Here is a 21038-nt window from a genome sequence, read left to right on the forward strand (position 1 = left end):
GACTTCTTTGTTCTTATTGACACTATTGCCCAGCCACTCCTCCTATATGCTCTTTTTTTTCCCCTTGACTTTTGTAATATTGCTGTTTTCTGGTTATCCCCTTTCAAACTATTTGACTGTTTCTATTCATTCTTCTTTTGTTGGTTCCTCATCTTTTCCCCACCTATTAAGCAGTGGTATTCCTAAGGTTTTGTCTTGACATACCTTCTCCCTACTTCTAGATTCCCCGTTTCCTTTCCTTCCTCATTCTCTTTTGCTTGCTGATTTCATCTGCTATAATTGGATTCAATGACTAACTATCTTTATATAGACAACTCAAATCTACATTTTTTTTCAGTTTCTCTCAAGAATTAAAGTCCCACCTGACTCTCCACTTGAATGTTCCTTTGTCATTAAAAACTCAATGTGTCCAAAATTAAACTCTTCATCTTTCCTTCACAAGAATCTGCCCTTCCTCTGTATTCCCTATTTTCTTGAGGATATCATCATTCTTAGAACCTTAGAAATTAGAATAGCTTCTAGTACATCATAAATCCTAAATAAATACTTATTGATTGATTTATTGATCTATCATTCCAGTAACCTAGCTTCATAGCCTCAGGGTCATCCTAGATTTTTTACTTCTCTCATTCCTCATATTTAATCAATTGCCAAGTGTTGTTGACTCTATCTTCACAATATTTCTTGAATCTATCTCTTTCTTTCTATTTACCTGGTCATCACTGTAATTTTCCTCCTCATCACCTACAATTCAGGCTGTTATAATAACTTTCTGATTGATATTTTGCTTAGCATTTTTCTCTTCCTCTAATTCATCCTTTATGTGGTTGCTAAAATAACTTCCTAGAATAGGTTTGACTGTGTCACTTACTTACTCAAAAAACTTTCAGTGGCTCCCTATTGTTCATAAGACAAAATACAAACTCCTCTGCTTGGCATTTTACATCTTCAATGACTGCCTCCAACCCACATTTCCACTCTTATTTTGCATTTTATCTCTTCATGCACTCTGTGTTCCAGTCAAACTTATCTATTAGTTTTTCCCCAGACTATATAGTCTATTTCCCACCTCTGAGCATTTGCACAAACCATATCCCTTGCCTGAAATATATTTCTGTTTCATTTTCATTAAATCTAAAATGGCAGCTCAAAGTGTCACCTCATTTGTGAAGTTTTCTCTGATTCCTTAGGAATTGACCCCAGGAAATGTGCTTTCTCTGTCTTCCAGTTGTCTTGCATTTACTTATTTGTGTCCTGTGTTCCTTTTGGGCAGAGATAACTTTGTTGTCATATCACCAGTGTTTAGAACAGTCACCCTCTACATGATAGACACTCAGTAAGTGTTTATTGTATGAATGAATAAAAGCAGAGTAAAATGCTTGTTGGAAATAGCTAAGCTCCTAGTTGCTTCTGTTGTTTTTAGACTTGGTGACTCAATTATTTTGGAAAGATATTTTGAAAGAAATTCAATTATACAACAATCTATAAGTTTAATATGAAAAAAACTACTGTGTTTGAAGAGTTTTCAAAGAATACAAGCTCTTTGAAAATAGAAATTGGAAGTTTTTTTTGGTGTTTTTATTCTTAGCTTCTAATGCATTTTCTAGGACATAGTAGGCACTTAATAAATGTTTAATTGATTGAAATAAAGTTGATGGAACATGTGGTGCAATGGACAGAGCTCTGGATTTGGAGTCAAATGACCTGGTCAATCAATAAGTCAATAAACATTTATTAAGTACTTACTATTTGCCAGACACTCATGCTAAGCACTAAGGATACAAAAAGAGACAAAAGACAGCTTTGCCTTTAAGGGATTTACATTCTAATGACTTGGATTTGAGTCTTGACTTTTCACTTATTAGCAATGTAAACTTGGGCAAGACACTGAACTTCTTGGCCTCAGTTTACTTCTTTGCAAAATAAGATTAATTATGTTTGCAATATGTCATGGTGATGCTGGGAGGAAGGAATTTTGTAAAGTATTTGGTTATTACAAATGGTCATCACAAATGCCTAATTATTTCAAGTATGATTTAAGGTACTGTATAACTGGTAAGTTATTCTCATTTATAATGAGGTCAGTTCTATAACTGGTTGTTAAACAGATATGGAATTAATTATGTTTATTTGTTTTATTAGCCTGAAGGAATTGAGAAATCATATTCACAGTCTCTCCTCTTGGACCTGACTGGCAACAAATTATCAACTACAGCCCAAAGTTTGAACTTCACCTTCCCTCCTGACAGGGTGATTGGTAGTGAAAAAATTCATATTACAGCTGTTGGTAAGAATATATTATACCAGTTTCTGTGTTTTTGATATTTGAAATTGCACAGATTTTTTTTTACTCGTGTTAGTCTGTATCAGGAGGTAGGGGCAAAACGATTTCAGCCTCTATTGAGCTCTGACTATGGTGTGAAGAGGCTTCTTCCATAAAGTAACGGAAAGCATATATATCTCTGATTGAATAAGTTGGTAGGAGGGATTGTTACAGAGAAGCAATATTTTTAGTATAGAGAAAACCAGAACACCTAACTGATCAATCCTGGATTCTGACTTGTTTTGACACCTGAATGAACGAACTTAGGTCTTTCTGGGAAAATCAGGAAGATGATTTTGATAACATTAGCACAGTTCTTTGAGAGAAAATTACCATGTAAAACAAAGCTGGTTTCCTAATACAGAATGGAACAATTTACTATATTCTCATAATTCTTTTAGGTTCTATGCAGGGCAGAAACGCTACTGTAAGCTCAGATTTGAGAACATCTAACCTTTTGAACTGAGTTTTTTATTTGAAAATAATTTTAATTTATTCTAAAGTTGGAAAGTTTCTTATTTTTATGAGACTTAAAATGAGCAGGATCAGAAGGAGATGCCACCAAATCTCTAAAGCAGGGGTCAGCAACGTATGGCTCTTTCTGCAGGAGCCATAAAGTCAATTTTTTTTTCAGGCGCTGTTACAGAAGTGCGCACTGTGAGCACTGTATGGCTCTCACGAAATTACATTTTAAAAAATGTGGCGTTTATGGTTCTCACGGCCAAAAAAGGTTGCCGACCCCTGCTCTAAAGTATGTAAGATCTTGATATTTCCTAGAATTGTGAGAAATCCAGCTGCTAAATGCTCACTGCTCTCTTTTCTAGAACACAAATAACTAATATCATAGGGGTCTTCCCACAGACTTTGGGCAACAGAGAACCACATTCTTTTAATTCAGATTTTACTAGCATCAGAATAATATTTGTCACTATGAAAGTATAACCTTTCTCCAACTAATATGATTGTGCAGCTGTGTTTTACAAATAGAATATAGCTTGAGGAAAAATTTTAATTAATAACATCTGAATTTAATATCAACGACAGGCCACCAGGATTTTAGGATCTGGGACAAACTTACCCTCTCAGGGACTCTGTTAATTCACGTCTGCCCAGGGAACAATCCTTTCTACTCTTCTATTCCATATGTTCCCACTTGTCCAAAAACAAAAAACATCCAATTTAAGCTGATTTCTCAGAAGGAATTAGTATATTGTATAGAAACTTGAGTCTCCCATTGTTATGTAGAGATAGATGCATGGAATTCTGGGTGAGGCTGTCCCTGTATTTTGCAGGGATTCCATGCATCCATCTCTACATAACACCATTCTTTGGAATCCATTTGTCCAAGTATCACCCATAGTGTTGGAATGTCATTCAGTGAGAAAGGTGGAACTAAAGAATAGATGTCCCAAACTCATGTTTCAGGAGGAATTGGGCTAAAGTAGTAATGAGAAGGGCAAAACTGGGAGAAGTCTCAAGCAAGGGGTGGTCTGGTACCAATAACAAATAAGACTAATTCTGGAAAGGTTTGGTCCTACAGAAAAGAGATCATACCCAACTGTTTATGTATAGACATATCTTTATTTGGGGGCCCTGTTTTATAAACTTACACTACTGTCTCTATTAGAATGAACTCTTTCAGTGAGTTTGGTAACAGTACACTAGTGTACCTGGATTTCCATAAACTCTCCAACACTGACTGCCTTTTGTCACCTTTGCTAATTTGTTCAATATGAGGTGAAACCTCATAGTTGTTTTGATTTTCATTTCTTTCATTTGTGATTTAAAGCATTTCTTCCCATGACTGAGCAAATTAAGCAGGAGAACAGTATAATCAATTAAATGGGCTTGGCAATTATTTATATTTTCCAAATAAATGAAATTCAATCCATAAAATCCTGTAAGTCTCCATCAGGCCTTTTTTTTTTCTTTTTCTGTAAGTCTCCATTATGATTCTTTGTTCATTAGTTTTTATTCATTTTTCCTCTTTTAGAGTCTATATAGGAGCAGCTGACATAGTTTTCTGTATACTTTCATTTTCAGTTTTTAGTTACAGTTAATCCTATTCTTTGGTTATGTGAATGAAATCCAATATCAAAATGTTAATGTTATGGAGTGTTTATGGCATGACCCTGAACAACTTAATCTTTTGTTTATAGGAGATATTCTCGGGCCTTCTATCAATGGCTTAGAGTCCTTGATTCGGATGCCTTATGGCTGTGGTGAACAGAATATGATCAACTTTGCTCCAAATATTTATATTTTGAATTACCTGACTAACACAAGACAACTGACAGATAGTGTGAAAGACAAAACCATCTCATTTATGAGGCAAGGTCAGTATTTTAGAAAAAAACACTAAACAATGTGCTGTTAAAAATTTTTTTGGGCATCTTTCAGAAATAATTAGCCCTGTACAAACATTTCAAAATGAACTTTATCTTACATTTCTTGTGTTTAATGGTGGGACTGATTTGGAGGGAGCTAAGTGGTTATAAATTAGAGAAAACTGAAAGGGAAATGTGAGAAAGATTTATCTGGCTCTCAGTTAGTTCAAATAATTAAAACATCAGCAAGCAATTATTTATTTTTTTCAAATTTCCTTTTCTTTATTTTTTAAAATAAATTCATTTATTTAATTAATTAATATAGAATTATTTTCCCATGGTTACATGATTCATGTTCTTTCCCTCCCCTTCCCACCCCTACTTCCATAGCCAATGAGCAATTCCACTGTTTTTAAACCCTTACCTTCTGTCTTGGAAACAAGATGGAAGAGTGGTAAGGGCTAGGCTAGGCAATGGGGGTTAAGTGACTTGCCCAGGGTCACACAGCTAGGAAGTGTCTGAGGCCAGATTTGAAACCAGGAACTCTCATCTCTAGGCCTGACTCTCAATCCACTGGGCCACCTAGCTATTCCCTTCCACTGGGTTTTACATGTATCATTGTTCAAAACCTATTTCTATATTATTGTTTGCAACAGAGTAATCATTTAGAGTCAGTATCCCAGATCATATTGCCATCAACCCATGTGATCAAGCAGTTGTTTTTCTTCTGTGTTTTTACTTCCACAGTTCTTCCTCTGGATGCAGATAGCTTTCTTTCTCCTAAGTCCCTCATAGTTGTCCTGGGTCACTGCATTGCTGCTAGTTTAGAAGTCCATTACATTCAATTGTGCCACAGTGTATCTGTCTCTGTGTATAAAGTTCTCCTGGTTCTGCTCCTTTCACTCCTTTCACTCCTGGAGGTCTCTCCAGTTCACATGGAATTTCTCTAGTTCATTATTCCTTTGAGCACTACAGTATTCCATCACCAACAGATGCCACAATTTGTTCAGCCATTCCCCAATCGAAGGACATTCTCTCATTTTCCAACTTTTTGCCATCACAAAGAGCAAGGTTATAAATATTTTTGTACAAGTGTTTTCCCCTATTATATCTTTGGGGTACAAACCCACCATGGTATGGCTGGATCAAAGGGCAGGCAGTCTTTTAGAGCTCTTTGAGCATAGTTCCAAATTGCCATCCAGAATGGTTGGATCAATTCACAACTCCACATTAGTGTCTTGATTTTGCCACATCCCCTCCAACATTTATTACTTTCCTTTGTTGTCATGTTGGCCAACCTCCTAGGTGTGAGGTGGTACTTCAGAGTTGTTTTGATTTGCATTTATCTAATTATAAGAGATTTAGAACATTTTTTCATGTGCTTATTGATAGTTTCAATTTCTTTATCTGAAAATTGCCTATTCATGTCCCTTGCCCATTTATCAATTGGGGAATGGCTTGATTTTTTTGTACAATTGATTTAGCTCCTTATAAATTTGAGAAATTAGATCTTTGTCAGAAGTTTTTATTATATTTTTCCCCAATTTGTTGCTTCCCTTCTAATTTTGGTTGCATTGGTTTTGTTTGTACAAAGCTTTTTTATTTAATGTAATAAAAATTATTCATTTCACATATTGTAATATTCTCTATCTCTTGCTTTGTCTTAAATTCTTTCCTTTCCCTTAGATCTGACAGGTATACTATTCTATGTTCACCTAATTTGTTTATAGCTTTCTTCTTTATATTTAAGTCATTTATTCATTCTGAATTTATCTTGGTTTAGGGTGTGATATGATGATCTAAACCTAATCATTTATGCATTTAAAAAGATTATTCTGAAAGAGGTTTATCTTTATCATACTGTCAAAAGAGTCTGTGACACAAAAATGGTTAATAACCTTAACTTACATAGTAACTAGAATGGAGTGAGTACTTTAAACTATTCTATCTGAGGATTAATTGAAGGAACAGGAATGTTTAATTTAGGCTGAAAAAAAGAGGGAATAATGGAGTCATGGATTTAGAGGCCTGGGGATATCCTGAAAGGATCTTAGAGAACATATAGTCACATTCTTTCATTTTGTAGATGAGCAAATAGCCCAGAGAGGTTGTGACTTGCCCAAGGTAGCACAGGTAGTAAATGGCAGAGGTGGGAGTCAAACCTATGTCTTTTTAAGTTCAAGTCTAATCCTTTCTCCGTTATATCATGCTGCCTTTCCAACCGTATTTCAACTCAATATAAAAAAATCCTTAATAATTATAACTTTCTCTAAGCAAGAGATTTCCTCATTTCTGGGAATCTTCAAGCAAAAGTTTGCTGACCAATTGTTGACAAAGTTGTGGACATTATTCTTGATTTGGGGAGCTATTAAACTAAATGTTCTTTAAGGTCCTCTCCAAAACTAAGATTCTATCATACTAAATTTAGATTTTAATAATAATAATTCACATTAATAATATACACATTTATAGATATTCACAATATTTATGTGTATATATCAGATTTCTATCTATATTTGCCCATCCATCATCTATTTATCTATCCATCCATCCATTCATCTCTCTCTCTAATCTGTTCATCCATTATCTATCTGTCAATCTATCTATCTATCTATCTATCTATCTATCTATCTATCTATCTATCCATCTATCTATCTATCTATCTATCTATCACTTATGTCTCTTTGTCTCTATTTTTCTATCTCTATCGGAAGCTAGGTGGCACAGTATGTAGAGTGCTGGATCTGGAGTCTGGAAGACTTGAGTTAGGACCCTGCCTATGACACTCACTAATTAAATGATCTTGGGCAAATCTTTTAATCTCTGCCTACCTCAGTTCTTCATCTATAAAAATGAATAAGAGAAGAAGGGCCTGCTTCCTGGGGATGTTGTGAAGATAAAATGAAATTTTTATAAAAAAAATGCAAACCTTAAAGTGCTTCATCAATATTAGCTATTATAATTATGATAAACTTACTTCATTATAATTATGCTAAACTAAATTTTGGAAGAAAATTATGGTTCTTTTTTCCTTTATAAAAGCCATAAGCCTAGAGTATCACTACAGTGGAAGTCTCAGGTTTGGCTCTTTGGATTAACTCTTTTCAAAGAATTAATTGGCCATTATAAATGCACTAATAGATTAAAACTGACTTAGGAGAAAAATAAAGTTACTCCACATATATTGCTTAATACAGAATTCTCCAAGCAGTCAGATTTAGATAGGGAATATGTTCCCTGCAGGTTATGTTTTTCTAGTTCCTATCACCCATGATCATAGTTCAACATTTACATTCCCTATTCCAGCTAAATAAGCAAAGGAGGTTTACTTCAGAACTGGAGAATGCAATATTTTGTTTTTTCTGTGTTGCCTTCCTCTGGCAGAGGACTGGTGGTAGTTGTTGATGCAGAGTTCTGGAGGTCAGCCACCTGAGAGGTAATTTTCATGAGGACTGATCTCATCTCCATGACCTCATCTCCATGACCAATTTTACAATATCTCATACTTGGAACAATAATTGTTGATAGGATTTTTGCCTTTAGAGGGCATAGCGTCCTTCCCAACCCCCCCCCCCCCCATCTTCTGGATAGGTCATTCTGATTATAGAGATATTTTCCATAGTTTACATGGGCCCCAAAATGTTTTCATGTTTTAGAAGATAAAAATCACAGTTAGATTATGGTTATTCATATTGCAAAGCATTGAAGAGAGCCTGTATGGTAGATAAAATCCTGGTTTATAAGTCAGAGTCTGGGGTCTTATACTGAGTTCCACTGTTAACCATCTTTGAGATCTTAAGAGAGTTATTAAAAAACCAGAAAATTATTCAGTATTTCTGTGACTCTCTGTCCCCATTCTACTATACTCTGCTTTCCTGATGTAGTTAGTGTGAAGACAAAGAAAGGGATTAAGAATGACCTATCCAGAATTTCTGAACTTGGTGTCAGCAATAATTTGTTAAATTCGTTATAATGAATATTAATTTTTAAAAATTTTACCAGGTAGCTTTTTGAGAAGAGGAAAGAAGTAGGATGTTAAAAAGGTGGATGTGTTTATTTTTATGGTAAAATTATTAATTTTTTAAATGAAAATTTAATTTAAACTTAATATTGAGCATAAATATGACTACCTAAACTTGTTTAGTAAACATTTACATGTAGTTTGATTTTTAAATTAATAAATTTATAATCTTTTTCTTCCCCCATGTTTCTTATTATGTACCAACCTTAGTCCCATAATTCTCCCATCCAGTTGAAATATTAATAGTAAATATGAATAATAAATATGAACAGTCATGAAAAACAAATTGACATATTGGCCACATCTGGTTTTGTACCCATATTATCTCTCTGCCAAGAGGTGGGATTGCATTTCATCTTCCCTCTTTTGAAGTCATATTTGGTTGCTGCTTCAGTCAGAGTTCTGAGGTTATTCAAAGAAATCTCTTAATTTCTGATAAATCTCCATTTTAGCAAATGAAAATAAGTAGTAAGTATCATGATAAGCAGAGTCTGAAATATGCGAGATCTGCCTATGACTTATACAAATTGGGCTTTTAAGTTTTTCCTATTTAAAATTTTGTTCCAAAGTTCCAACACTACTTAAAGCATAGGTTCTTGATTTTCTATGTGGCATAGTGATTTGTTTAATGAGAATTTTACTTTTAGGGGGACTTTCTCCCCTTAATCAGAACTCATATTTATGATTCTCTTGGGGAGAGGAAAGAAAAATCCACAGAGTAGAGCAATCTTATGGCCCTTTTTTGTTTCATAGGGCACTTTGGCAGTCTGGGGAAACTTATAAGCCTCTTTTCAGAACAATGTTTTAAGATACATAAAATAAAATATATAGGAATATAAAGGAAACCAATTATATTGAAATATTGTTATGAAAATATTTTAAAAATTCATGAACTTTGCTCCCCTTGCTGTGGAGTGAAATGACAGAAGAAATAATGGCTTTTTCTTTTTAATGAGTAAGAGATAGAAAAGAAAGTACCATAGAAAAGAGCAGTGGATATGTAGTTTGAGGTCCCAGGTTCAAATCCCACCAATACTTATCTCATATCTCTGTGTTAACTTTGGCAAATCAGTTAGCTTTTCTGGGTCTTAAGTTCTTCATCTGTAAAATGGAGGAGTTGGCTTCTATGGTCTTTACAACTCAAACTGTTATTTTATGAATGTTTATACTTTGATGTTCAAAAATGAGTAATGATCTGAGGTTTATGCAAAAATATTCCCTTTACTTGACTATTTGTTTTTTTATTATTAATTTAACAAATGTCAAATAAAATGAACCTTTCCAGATATATAGTAGACAAATAAAGATTTTACATAAGCTGCAGACTTTTATTATGTATAATTTGCTTTTCTTTTTAAGCTTTCAAATCTGTACTGTTTATTAGTGCTTCTTTCTGTTCTTGTTTCTTTTCTCCATGCATTTAAAAAATAAGTGATCTCATTCTCTTTTCTTTTTTCTTTCCTTCCTTCCTTCCTTTGTTCCTTCCTTTTGTTCATTCGTTCATTCATTCTTTCCCCCTTTTTTATTTGCTGCTTTATCCCCACCTCCTTGAATTTGGGAGAAAGAGAAAAACAAAGTCCTTATAACATATATATGCACACATATATAATATATACAGTAATGTATAACATATTTTCATATTAGCAATGTATGAAAATATATATGCCTTATTCTGCACCACTTTTCTTTGTCTTTTGAGTGTTTTCTTTTCTTCCTTCTGCTATCAGTGACCTGAGGCTTTCCTGTTTAATTTTCATTTGAAACTTTTAGTCTTGGGCTCTATATTTAGCTTTTTATAGATAATAAATAATTTTGGATGTATAAAGAATAAAATGGTAAAAATTGGTCTTTTAAAAAATCTTAATTTCTTTGCTTTTGTGGGGGTGAATAGGTCCCTTATTTCAAGTGACTGGTTTTTTTTGTAGCCCCCAGTAGTGAGAATAGGCCCCAGTAAAACCAGAGCCATCAGCTAGCTAGAGCCAGGCACGTATGATCTCACCCAAAGCACCTGATAAGTTCTTGGCTGTCCCTGGCTGTCCTTGTTCTATCCTCTGAGGCTAAACATTTCCCTGAGAATCTGGATTAGATGCTTACATATTTACTTGTTATTTATTATCCTATAGAAAACTTTGTTTAGAGCTACTGAGGTAATCTAAACCTATTGTCTCCACCTTATATAAATCATTACTAACCATTGTTCCTGCAAAAGGCTTACCTAATCCCTTAGCCTATGTCATTTCCCCTATAAAGTGTGTACCCCCACTCATTAAACTTTGTCACTGCCCAGCAAGATTGTCTATGTGTCTTTCTGTCAGTCTGGTAGCTCGGCCCTCATGTAATCCCAAAATCATTTTTCTCATCCTGGTTCGTTGACCCATGAATAATTTGTCATTATCACCTGACAGTTTTTGGTACTAATGAATGTTAATTTTTGGATACTAGTGTAATTATTTTTCATACTTTATTACTGCCATCCAGCTCATTTACATCTCTTGCAGGACCATATACTTCATAAGTATTTGACTGCTTTTCTTCTTTCTTTTACCTCTGTTTTTTTAAAAGCCTTCTGTCTTTTTTTTTAAACCTTTAACTTCTGTGCATTGGCTTATAGGTGGAAGAGTGGCAAGGGTGGGCAATGGGGGTCAGGTGACTTGCCCAAGGTCACACAGCTGGGAAGTGTCTGAGGCCAGATTTGAACCTTGGACCTCCCATCTCTAGGCCTGACTCTCAATCCACTGAGCTACCCAGCTGCCTCAAAAAGCCTTCTGTCTTAGAATCAATACTGTGTTTTGGTTCTGAGGTAGAAGGGTAAGGGCTGGGCAATTTGGGGTTAAGTGTCTTGGCTCAGGGTTACACAGCTGGGAAGTGTCTATGGCCATATTTGAACCCAGGACCTTCTTTCTCTAGGCTTGACTCTTAATCCACTGAGCCACTTAGCTGCCCTTTCTGTTTTTTTTTTTTTAAATGAGAAAATGGGGACTAGAATACTCCATAAGAAGCTGATAATACTTAACATCCTTGTCTCTTTTCACGTCTTCAGGCTACCAAAGAGAACTTCTCTACCAAAGGGATGATGGTTCTTTTAGTGCTTTTGGAAATGGTGATCCCTCTGGGAGCACATGGTAAGTATCTCTGCCAGCAAAATTAATCTGTGTCTTAGATCAGGAACACATAATTCTGATACTTCACTGAGATGAAAATGTTTAAGAAATTGGCTTGCAGCTTGGTTTTCATTAGAACCATTGTCCAACTTTGAGGGGGATTCTCTGTAGGCAGTAATCTAAGTCCATTATGAAGAAGCCATTTTTATATTTTTGGAAGATGAATAATTTTTCCATCATTGTAGGTGCAGTAACTTGGAGTGCTTTAAGATAATTGTATATCTGACAGGAATAAATCATGAGAATGATGCTGCAGTAAAAGGATAGCATAGTCTGTCTAAATTCTTTAAAAATTTCCACCATAAAAAGCAATTCAGCATATTGTTGAGGGTACTAAGGAATTATTGGTTAGAATTGTCATATTGATGGGAGTGCAGGCACTTCCTTGGAATGAACCCCTGGGCTTGTTGCTGAGAAATGGAAATGGAAATGTTACACATTCGTTATGAAATCTTCTTCATGTTCTTGTCACAACCAGTGACAACAGATCTAGTTGTGAATGATGTTACCTCTGGATGACTTACTGATTATTTCCCATTATCATAGCATTATAGATTTAGAGCTGGAAGGGATGTCCAACTCTTTCATTTTACAGATGATAAAACTAAGGTCCAGAGATGCTATTTATTCATTCGATGAATATTTTTAAGTGCCTATTAAGTTCTAAGCAGAGGAGATACAAAAAAAGGGCAAAAGACAATCCCTACCCTCAAGGATCATACAATCTAATAGGAGAGACAAAATTGTTCAGTCACTGAGCTAGTAGGTAGCTGAAGTGGCTCTTGAGTCAATGTCTTCCTAACTCCAAATCCAGTGCCTATCCATTTCATCACATTGACTCTTCTTTTTGTGTATTCCATTTTCCTTCTCTTCTGAAATTTGTAAAGTACAACTGGTACCTTCTTCAGTGTCATACTACCTGACATCCTACTTCCCCTGAATTTGATGGAAGAGGACATTTTTTCATTGTTTTTCCTCAAAAGTAACACAGTTTGGTTCTGGATTATAAATATTGAAGGTCTTACTCAATTGACTTCATCAGATATAAGACAGCATGCATAATTTTGCTTTTCCTTCATTAATACTTGGAATATTTTACAAATAAAGTACCATAAATTTATTTTTTTGGTGATGAAGATTGCAAGTAAACTAATACTTAGGGAAATTTTTATTTATAGGATATAGAGATTTATACAATATATAAGACACAGGTTCTCATAGCATCCATAGCATCTGTCCTTTGTTATCTTCCTCTTTGCTGGCTATTCTGCTTGCTTCCTTCCCCCAACCATCTTTTCATCCCTATATTATACTCTGTGGGAAAAATCATTTATTTGCTCATTTAATGATATTTGAAATATTATGTATTTTTATTTTCAAAAGTTCTGTTTTTTCTCCCCATCTAGGTTATCAGCTTTTGTTCTAAGATGTTTTCTTCAAGCTTCTTCTCATATAGATATCGATCAGGATGTGTTACACAGAACATTTTCCTGGCTCAAGAAACATATAAAACCCAATGGTGAATTCTGGGAACCAGGAAGAGTGATCCATAGTGATCTTCAAGGTGGCAATAATAGTCCAGTTACCCTTACTGCCTATATCTTGACATCCCTCTTAGGTTATCAAAAATATCAGGTATTTAACTTTTTGTTATATTTACATAAGCAATGGAAAATAAAAAAGAAGAGGTAATTTAGGACCCCAGGACTCAATTACCTTACTTTCTAAATCTACATATAAGGAACCTATTTTGGACATAACTACTTTGCTTCCATGTTCCAACAATCTACTTGCTAGTTTGGTGTCAGGAGAAGCCAAAGAATTGTATAAATTATATTCTTAAAAAACACAAACATTAAAAGTTTTTGCAAACATTAAAAGCTATGCCATTATTTTTTCATTTATAATGGAGAAGTTTTTTTTAATTGAAAAGTTATATATTTTGGTAAAAAAGTTTTCCTAACCATTTGGCTAATGATTTTTTTTATTTATAGAAAGATCCATTTGTTATTAATGCCATTACTTCTATAAAGTTCTTAAAAGCATCTAAAATGATTAATTTCCTTAAAATGAATACTCTCCCAAAGATGTTCTGTTTTTTTCATTGTAATCATGCCCGACTCTTTGTGACTCCATTTGGAGTTTTCTTGGCAAAGATACTGGAGTGATTTGCTATTTCCTTCGACAGTTCATTTTACAGATAAGGAAACAGGCAAACAGAGTTAAATGACTTGCCCAGGGTCACACAGCTAATGTCTGAGACCAGATTTGAACTCATGAAGATGAGTCTTCATGACTCCAAGCCTTATACTCCATGCATTGTGCCACCTGGTGCCCAAAGATATCCCATAGATATAAAAAACTTTTTAATAATCATAGGGAAGATCATTAGATACATCCATGATTTTACTTTTCTCATGATCATTCGAACTTTTGTAGGTATTACTGATCAGTATTTTATTTTTAGATAAGTGGACTATTTAATATTTTTATCAGTAGAGAACAAATGTTTGAAATATCTGTAGATCAAACTATAAACCTTAAAGTAGTATATAAAAATTAGCAATTATTATTATTCGCATTATTAAAAGCAAGATCCTAGCTAAGAATCTTCAAACTCGATAAATATTTGTTGGAGGAGAGGGAAGTAATGGTGAAAGACAGGAAGCTCAACTAATCAGCTGTGCTCAGGTTTGAATCTAGTCTTTATGATCCTCTGAGATTTCTGAATTAATTGATAATTCTATATATCCCAATTGTTAAATATATTAACAGTATTATATAGTTATGTATCAATATTGTTATATTTGTAAATGTATTTGTAAACTGGGGGTATCTAGTTTTATTTATAGATATGTGGTTGTGTTATTATAGTTAAAAATATACTAATACCACTATATATTTAGTATAGACATAAAGATATATGTATATATAGATGTATATGAGTATATATGCATTCCCATGTGTCTATCTAATGATCATAGTCAAGTTATTGAGCACCTTCTAGGTGTGTGCCACTGCACTAGGCATGATAAATCATTTTGTATCCTGAATTTACATTGTTCACTCCAGAAATGGAATTATGTGCTCTGCTCCCCAAGCACATACCTAGCCTCTTTGGGTCAGCATTCCTAGCTGGAGAAGCACTGACATCCACTGTGTATTTTCTCAGTAGTTCCTCTTCCTTTGGAGTACAAGGTCTAATTACTTGTTGTAAAAATTAGTTATCAGCTAGATGAGTCAGTGGATAGAGAGCTAGGTCTGGAGACGGAAGGTCCTGGGTTCAAATCTGGATGCAGACACTTCCTAGCTGTGGAATCCTGGACAAGTCACTTAACTGCCATTGTTCAGCCCTTGACACTTCTGCCTTAAAATCAATACATCAAATACAAGCAATAAGATGGAAGGTAAGGGTTAAAAAAAAAGTTAGTTATCACTGATTTAAAATGATAATGTGTCAGATCCCTAAGAATCATTCAGGCTTGCTATTTATTCACTTATTTATTTGTTTGTTTGTTTGTTTGTTTGTTTGTTTATTTATTTATTTTTTGCCTTGTTATTTAAAAGTTAGGAAGTGGTTTTATTTTAATACTCTATTATCTACCTGTCTATCTAGTCTTCCATGGATATGAGAAAATCTGTTGAGTTTTTGGAGTCACATTTCAGGGAAGGTGTTTCAGATAATTATACTCTAGCTCTCATAAGTTATGCGCTGTCATCTGTGGAAAGTACTGAAGGGAGAGAAGCTTTGGATATGTTGAACCAGAGAGCAGAACATGAAGGTAAGTATATTCTTTTTATTATTTATGAAATTGTTTCCCATTTTGGATTGGACTTGTGATTCCTCTGATGTAGGGAACCCTAGACTACAGATCTGCCAGTGTTCTGTGGCTTTTCCTCTTTTTCCTGAGGGAAATGAGGGTTGTAAGACTTATCCAGGAATAAAGGAAAGCATGGTGGACAGGTCACAGGCCTTGGAATCACAAAGATCTGGGTTCTAATTCTCCCTCAGGTACTTAATGCCTATTTAACCCTAAGCAAGTCACTTGATTTTTTTTTAATGCTTCAGTTTCCTCAACTGTAAAATGGAGTTGTAATAGCACCTATTTCCCAGGATTCGAGGATCAGACGAGATTATAAAAGACTTCTCAGATTTTCAGGTACCACATAAGTGCTAGCTGTTTTGAGTAGAAATGAGAGATTTGCACTTAATGGCCTCTAGGGTCCCTTCCAGAAATAAATCTAGGATCCTGTCATTTTGTGACTCTCAGGCTAATTCTCTAGGCACTACACTATCTTGCCTAATAAATGCTATCTTGTTTAGAAACCTGCCTCAGTTTACCCTTTAGTAAAAATTCCACGGCATTCTAAGGAACTGGAATCATTTGAACTTGTTAGACAAGTCATGCTTTGGAAAATTTGTTTCTGTGTACAAGAAAATTTGTTGAGAAATGCAGTTTACTATCTACATTTTTGCAATGAGGAAAAGCAAAATAAAATAAAAACCCTCATGTCCTTATTTATAGTTTTCAAGATGCCTGTGATTTCCCTCAGATACTTTGTAAAGCAGCAGAATACAGTTTGGTTTTAGTGTCCTTTTCTCATCTAGACATTGTGGATAAAGTCATGTTTCAATGGAATTTGAACAAAAAGGTGAACTGAGGCCGGTCCCTGAGCACGACAACATTTATTAGCAGGGGCACGTTACCTGCCAATAAATAGGTCAGTGCCTTGCCTCCATTCATGCCAAAGATCAAGAGCAAAAGGACAGTTTCCCTTTTATAGCTAGGAGAGTACAGAACACAGCGCAGAACAGGGCAGATGGCCTCATGGGATTGAGTACAAAATGATTGGTTACCAGGGAGGAACACAACTGGTTGGAAGTTTGGAAATGGGGGCTAGCAATGACCTTCCTTTCCCTATGAGACCAAGGAGGGCTCATTATTAGAGCCCAGGTACAAGACTCATCCAGATTTTGGGACAGCAAAACAGACATCCTTGAAGGATAGCTTGGTTGCTTCAAGATAACTTATCTTATATTAACAAGATAATGCTTAACTCCCTTGCATTCACATGCATCCTTCAAGGTCAGCAAGAATTCCTAGAGGCAAGAATAGATCATTGATTAGCTGGAGAACTGGATTTTAAAATTGAATAATCCATTAGAGGCCAGCTGAATTTTGAACTAAGTTCAAAGACAAAGAACCATGATTTAAGCAGTTATGGGGCAAAATCAAATACTTATAAATATCTCCATCACTTCAGTAACTTAGCTATCTCCCTCATCTTATTAAGGAGCACAGATAACAGAGATATTGTTAATAAGTCGTAGAAGGATGTATGTGTGTATGTTGAAGGGAGAGAAGAGTGCAATTACATTTTGATGAAACTTAAAATAATCTCCATGTATTTTAGAAGGGAGTGAAATGAGAGCAATCCTTTTTTTAATTAAAAATTTTTGATAATAATTTTTAATAATCATTTTCCAACATTTGCAATCCATGTTCTCTCTATCCTTTCTACCTTTCCCTCATTTCTTGAGATAACCCATTTTTGTCCTGGCAGATGGATGTATGATTCTCATAACAATTGCTATAACTGCTGATTTTTGGGACCCTCATTCCAGAAGTTGTTGTAGCAGAGCATTGTAGAAGCATTGTATTTATTAGTTTTAAATTCTGTTAATTCCAATAAAGGATAGTTTCATAAAGTTGTAAGATGTTACAAAACATTATTTTTATTATCAATAATTATAGTCAGTAAACATTTATGAAGCACCTATATGTGCCAGGCATTGTGTTCTAAAAGGCAAAATACAGTCCCCGACCTCAAAGAGCTCACTTTCTAAATTTCTAAATTGTCTAAAGACAATACACAAAAGGAAGCCAAAAAGCAGGGGAGGTGGGGAGAGGCTACCTGGTGTGAGGTAGCTGAGTGGCTCAGTGGATGGAGAGTGAGGCCTGGAAATGGGAGGTTCTGGGTTCAAATCTGGATGCACCCACTTCCTAGCTGTGGGACCCTATGCAAGTTACTTAACTTCCATTTTCTCATCCTTATTGCTCTTTTGTCTTAGAACCAATACATAGTATTAATTCCAAGATGGAAGGTAAGGGTTTAAAAGAAAAAGAAGGGGGGTGTTGACTAGAGTATACATTTCTATTCTTTTTTTAAAAAAAAAAACAACTGATGTCTTTTGTCTTTATATCAGCTTTTTTTTTGAATATACATTTCCTCTTCCTTTAGCTTGTGAGTCTAGCCTTGTAACAAAGATTTAAAAAGAACAGGATGGTTGGAGTAGGAACCTGTTTACCCAAACCAACCAATGCACTGACCATGTCTGAAATGCTTTTCTCTTAAAAAAATTCTATAAAATAGAATTAATAAAAAATCTATAGATATGCAAAACAAATTTTTGCATCAGTCATGTCCAACACCTACCCAACATCCACCCACTCATACCCACACCCATATACATGCTTCATTACACACTCTTGAGTCCATCACTTTTCCATTTGGAAGTAGATGGTATGATTTATACTTTTCTTAACATACATAGATTGAAAATAGGATTAATTATCCACCTCTCTCCCACTGTTATATATCTTGATTCTGTTGTTCTCTCGCAGGAGGCATGCAATTCTGGGTGTCATCAGTATCCAAACTTTCTCAATCATGGCAGCCGAGTTCCTTGGACATTGAGGTTGCAGCCTATGCATTATTGTCACACTTTCTTCAAAATCGGTTGGCCGAGGGAATGCCTATTATGAGGTGGTTAAGCAAGCAGAGAAATAGTCTGGGAGGATATTCCTCTACTCAGGTTAGAGCTCATAAGTTATTGATATCTTTTTCTGAAAATATACAGTTTTTTGGTGGGAAGTGTTATGATCGTTGGGGGACTTGATTGTAAAGGTGTAATTGTTAAGAAAAGGTAAAGCAGGGCAGCTGGGTAGCTCAGTGGAGTGAGAGTCAGGCCTAGAGACAGGAGGTCCTAGGTTCAAACCCGGCCTCAGCCACTTCCCAGCTGTGTGATCCTGGGCAGGTCACTTGACCCCCATTGCCCACCCTTACCAATCTTCCACCTATGAGACAATACACCGAAGTACAAGGGTTTAAAAAAAAAAAAGAAAAGAAAAGGTAAAGCAGAAAGCTCCAGATGACAAAGGAGCTTTAAACTTTCCTTAGGTATAAACAGGAAATCAGATAACACAACTAAACTTCCTGTAAAATTCCCTCAACCAATCACAGTGTGTTTCTTTAGGAAGACTAGCCTCCTGGCACCAGTTGATGCTTCAATTAATGATAACTAAATCAATAATATCAGAATAACAATGATAAATTAATAACGCATCAGACTAATGATATTACGGATGGTAGTTAAGCTTAACTTCAGGGAGTAAGGCTGGATCCTCCTTTGATCCTTCAACTTGCTCTAGAACTTCATTGAGGCTGACCTGTTGCCAAGTCAACCATAAAAAGGCCAGTAGCTGGATTGACTTTTGTAAACAAATATTTTACTGGTGTTAATCAAAACAACAAGGGAAATTGATAGAAGGGAAGAGGGTTATTAAGAATCCCTAAATAATTCTTAGAGCTAAGATCAAAATTCATTTAGGCTTCAGCTTCAGAATGTTGATAGCTGAGCTAACCAGGCCCACTGGCCCAGGCAGGACACTGGCCGATCTGGCCTGCTTTGGTGGACACTGCTTGCCTGTAGACAAATTAGATGGTAGCTTGATTGAAGATAAATTGATTAATTGATGCTTGACTGCTGACCCAAGGCTGACAAGCCCTGAGCCAGACGAAGAATATTTGGTTGAAATATATTTTGTTTCCTAAGAGATTGTTGGGTTTGTCAATGAGATGTTGGTATTGATCAGCTAAGATAGATAAAACCTACCTAAGTTATCTAAACCCAAATTCTCCACCCTCCACCCTGGATCCCAGGCTCCAAAATGAGTCTCTGGGTCTAGTCTCTGCCTCCCTTACCTTGCATTGCCTAACTGATGATTGGTCTCATGCCCCAAGATTCCAAGTGTCCCAACTGCAAACTGTGCCCACAGGCATGGCTTCTTGCAAATCCTTGGAAAACTTGACTTACAGAAGTTGTTACATGCTGTGCTAGTAGGTGGGATTCTAAGCTTTATGGAATGATGCGATTTTAGAGAAACAGAAAGTTTTCACTAAGCCATTTATGAAGACAAATCTCACCATTTATTGTTACAAGATAGTTTGCATGCTGTTCCAATACAACAGGGTCAGGTATTTTAACAGGAAGGGCAGGGAAGCTGACTCAGAAGTATCCGATTGGTTTCTCATCTCTGATGTTTATTGTTAGGAGACAACTAACCAATTAGCCAGGGAGCTTTTTTTCTTATCTAACATACCTCTAGAAGGAATTGTCTTATCTTCCATAGCAATTGTCATTTTGACAGGAGACAAAAATAATCTATAATTCAATAATAAGAATTGTCTTCAGTTATTGGGAAAAATTCAGAAAACTTTAATTGTTGTGCCTTTACTCAGTAAACCATGTCTTCCTTTCCACCACCAGGATACTATTGTGGCTTTGCATGCCTTATCTACATTTGCAGCTTTTACCATTACTGGACAGATAGACATGAGAGTAAAAGTAACTGGGCCTAGTGTGACAGCACCAACAGAGTTTCTGATTAACACTAAAAATCGATTTCTTCTTCAAACAGCAGAGGTAGGTAATGAGGAATATTTATCCACTGGATAATTATTTGAAACTGTAAAATGATGCTTTAAGCTGGAATAATTTTCTCTTTTATTCATTTGCCAGTTATTTCAAATCATGAAATAGATGAGCAGATTTCAGTTAAGCCAATACAGGACACAGGGTTGAACCTATGGAATATAGTCCCCAGAACCCCAGATTAAAGAAGTTTGAGTGTCCACTATTGGATTAATGTTTGGGGATCTAGACTAGGACAGAGGAATAGTATAAGGGAGAAGATGGTCGTGGCTAGAGAAGAGAGCAGAGGAGCCAGGAGAAGCAAAGGAGACCAGCGGGTAAATTACTTTGTTAAAACAAAGGGTGCTCTTAGGATTATGGTTTGACTTTTTGGCTAGAGGGTCATAGAGCACTACTGCCAGTTAGCTGGCTGCTCTCCTTTGAACTTGAAGAGGATAAAAATGATATTACTATGTCAGCTCCATACCCTGGTTAAACTATCTTGGCAGAT

The 21038-nt window shown here is 35.4% G+C and overlaps 1 protein-coding gene across 1 annotated transcript in view; it reads left to right on the forward strand.

Moving 5' to 3' along the window:
• CD109 (CD109 molecule) overlaps nt 1-21038 on the forward strand; it is a 167461-nt gene that overhangs the window by 128011 nt on the left and 18412 nt on the right. The window contains exons 22-28 of the mRNA XM_044673921.1: nt 2143-2287; nt 4483-4659; nt 11712-11793; nt 13239-13467; nt 15449-15614; nt 18459-18649; nt 20384-20539. Coding sequence (XP_044529856.1) covers nt 2143-2287; nt 4483-4659; nt 11712-11793; nt 13239-13467; nt 15449-15614; nt 18459-18649; nt 20384-20539 — 1146 coding nt within the window. The remainder of the gene's footprint in view (nt 1-2142; nt 2288-4482; nt 4660-11711; nt 11794-13238; nt 13468-15448; nt 15615-18458; nt 18650-20383; nt 20540-21038) is intronic.

This window comes from Gracilinanus agilis, chromosome 4, assembly GCF_016433145.1.
Source record: "Gracilinanus agilis isolate LMUSP501 chromosome 4, AgileGrace, whole genome shotgun sequence".
NCBI classification, from domain to species: Eukaryota; Metazoa; Chordata; class Mammalia; order Didelphimorphia; family Didelphidae; genus Gracilinanus; species Gracilinanus agilis.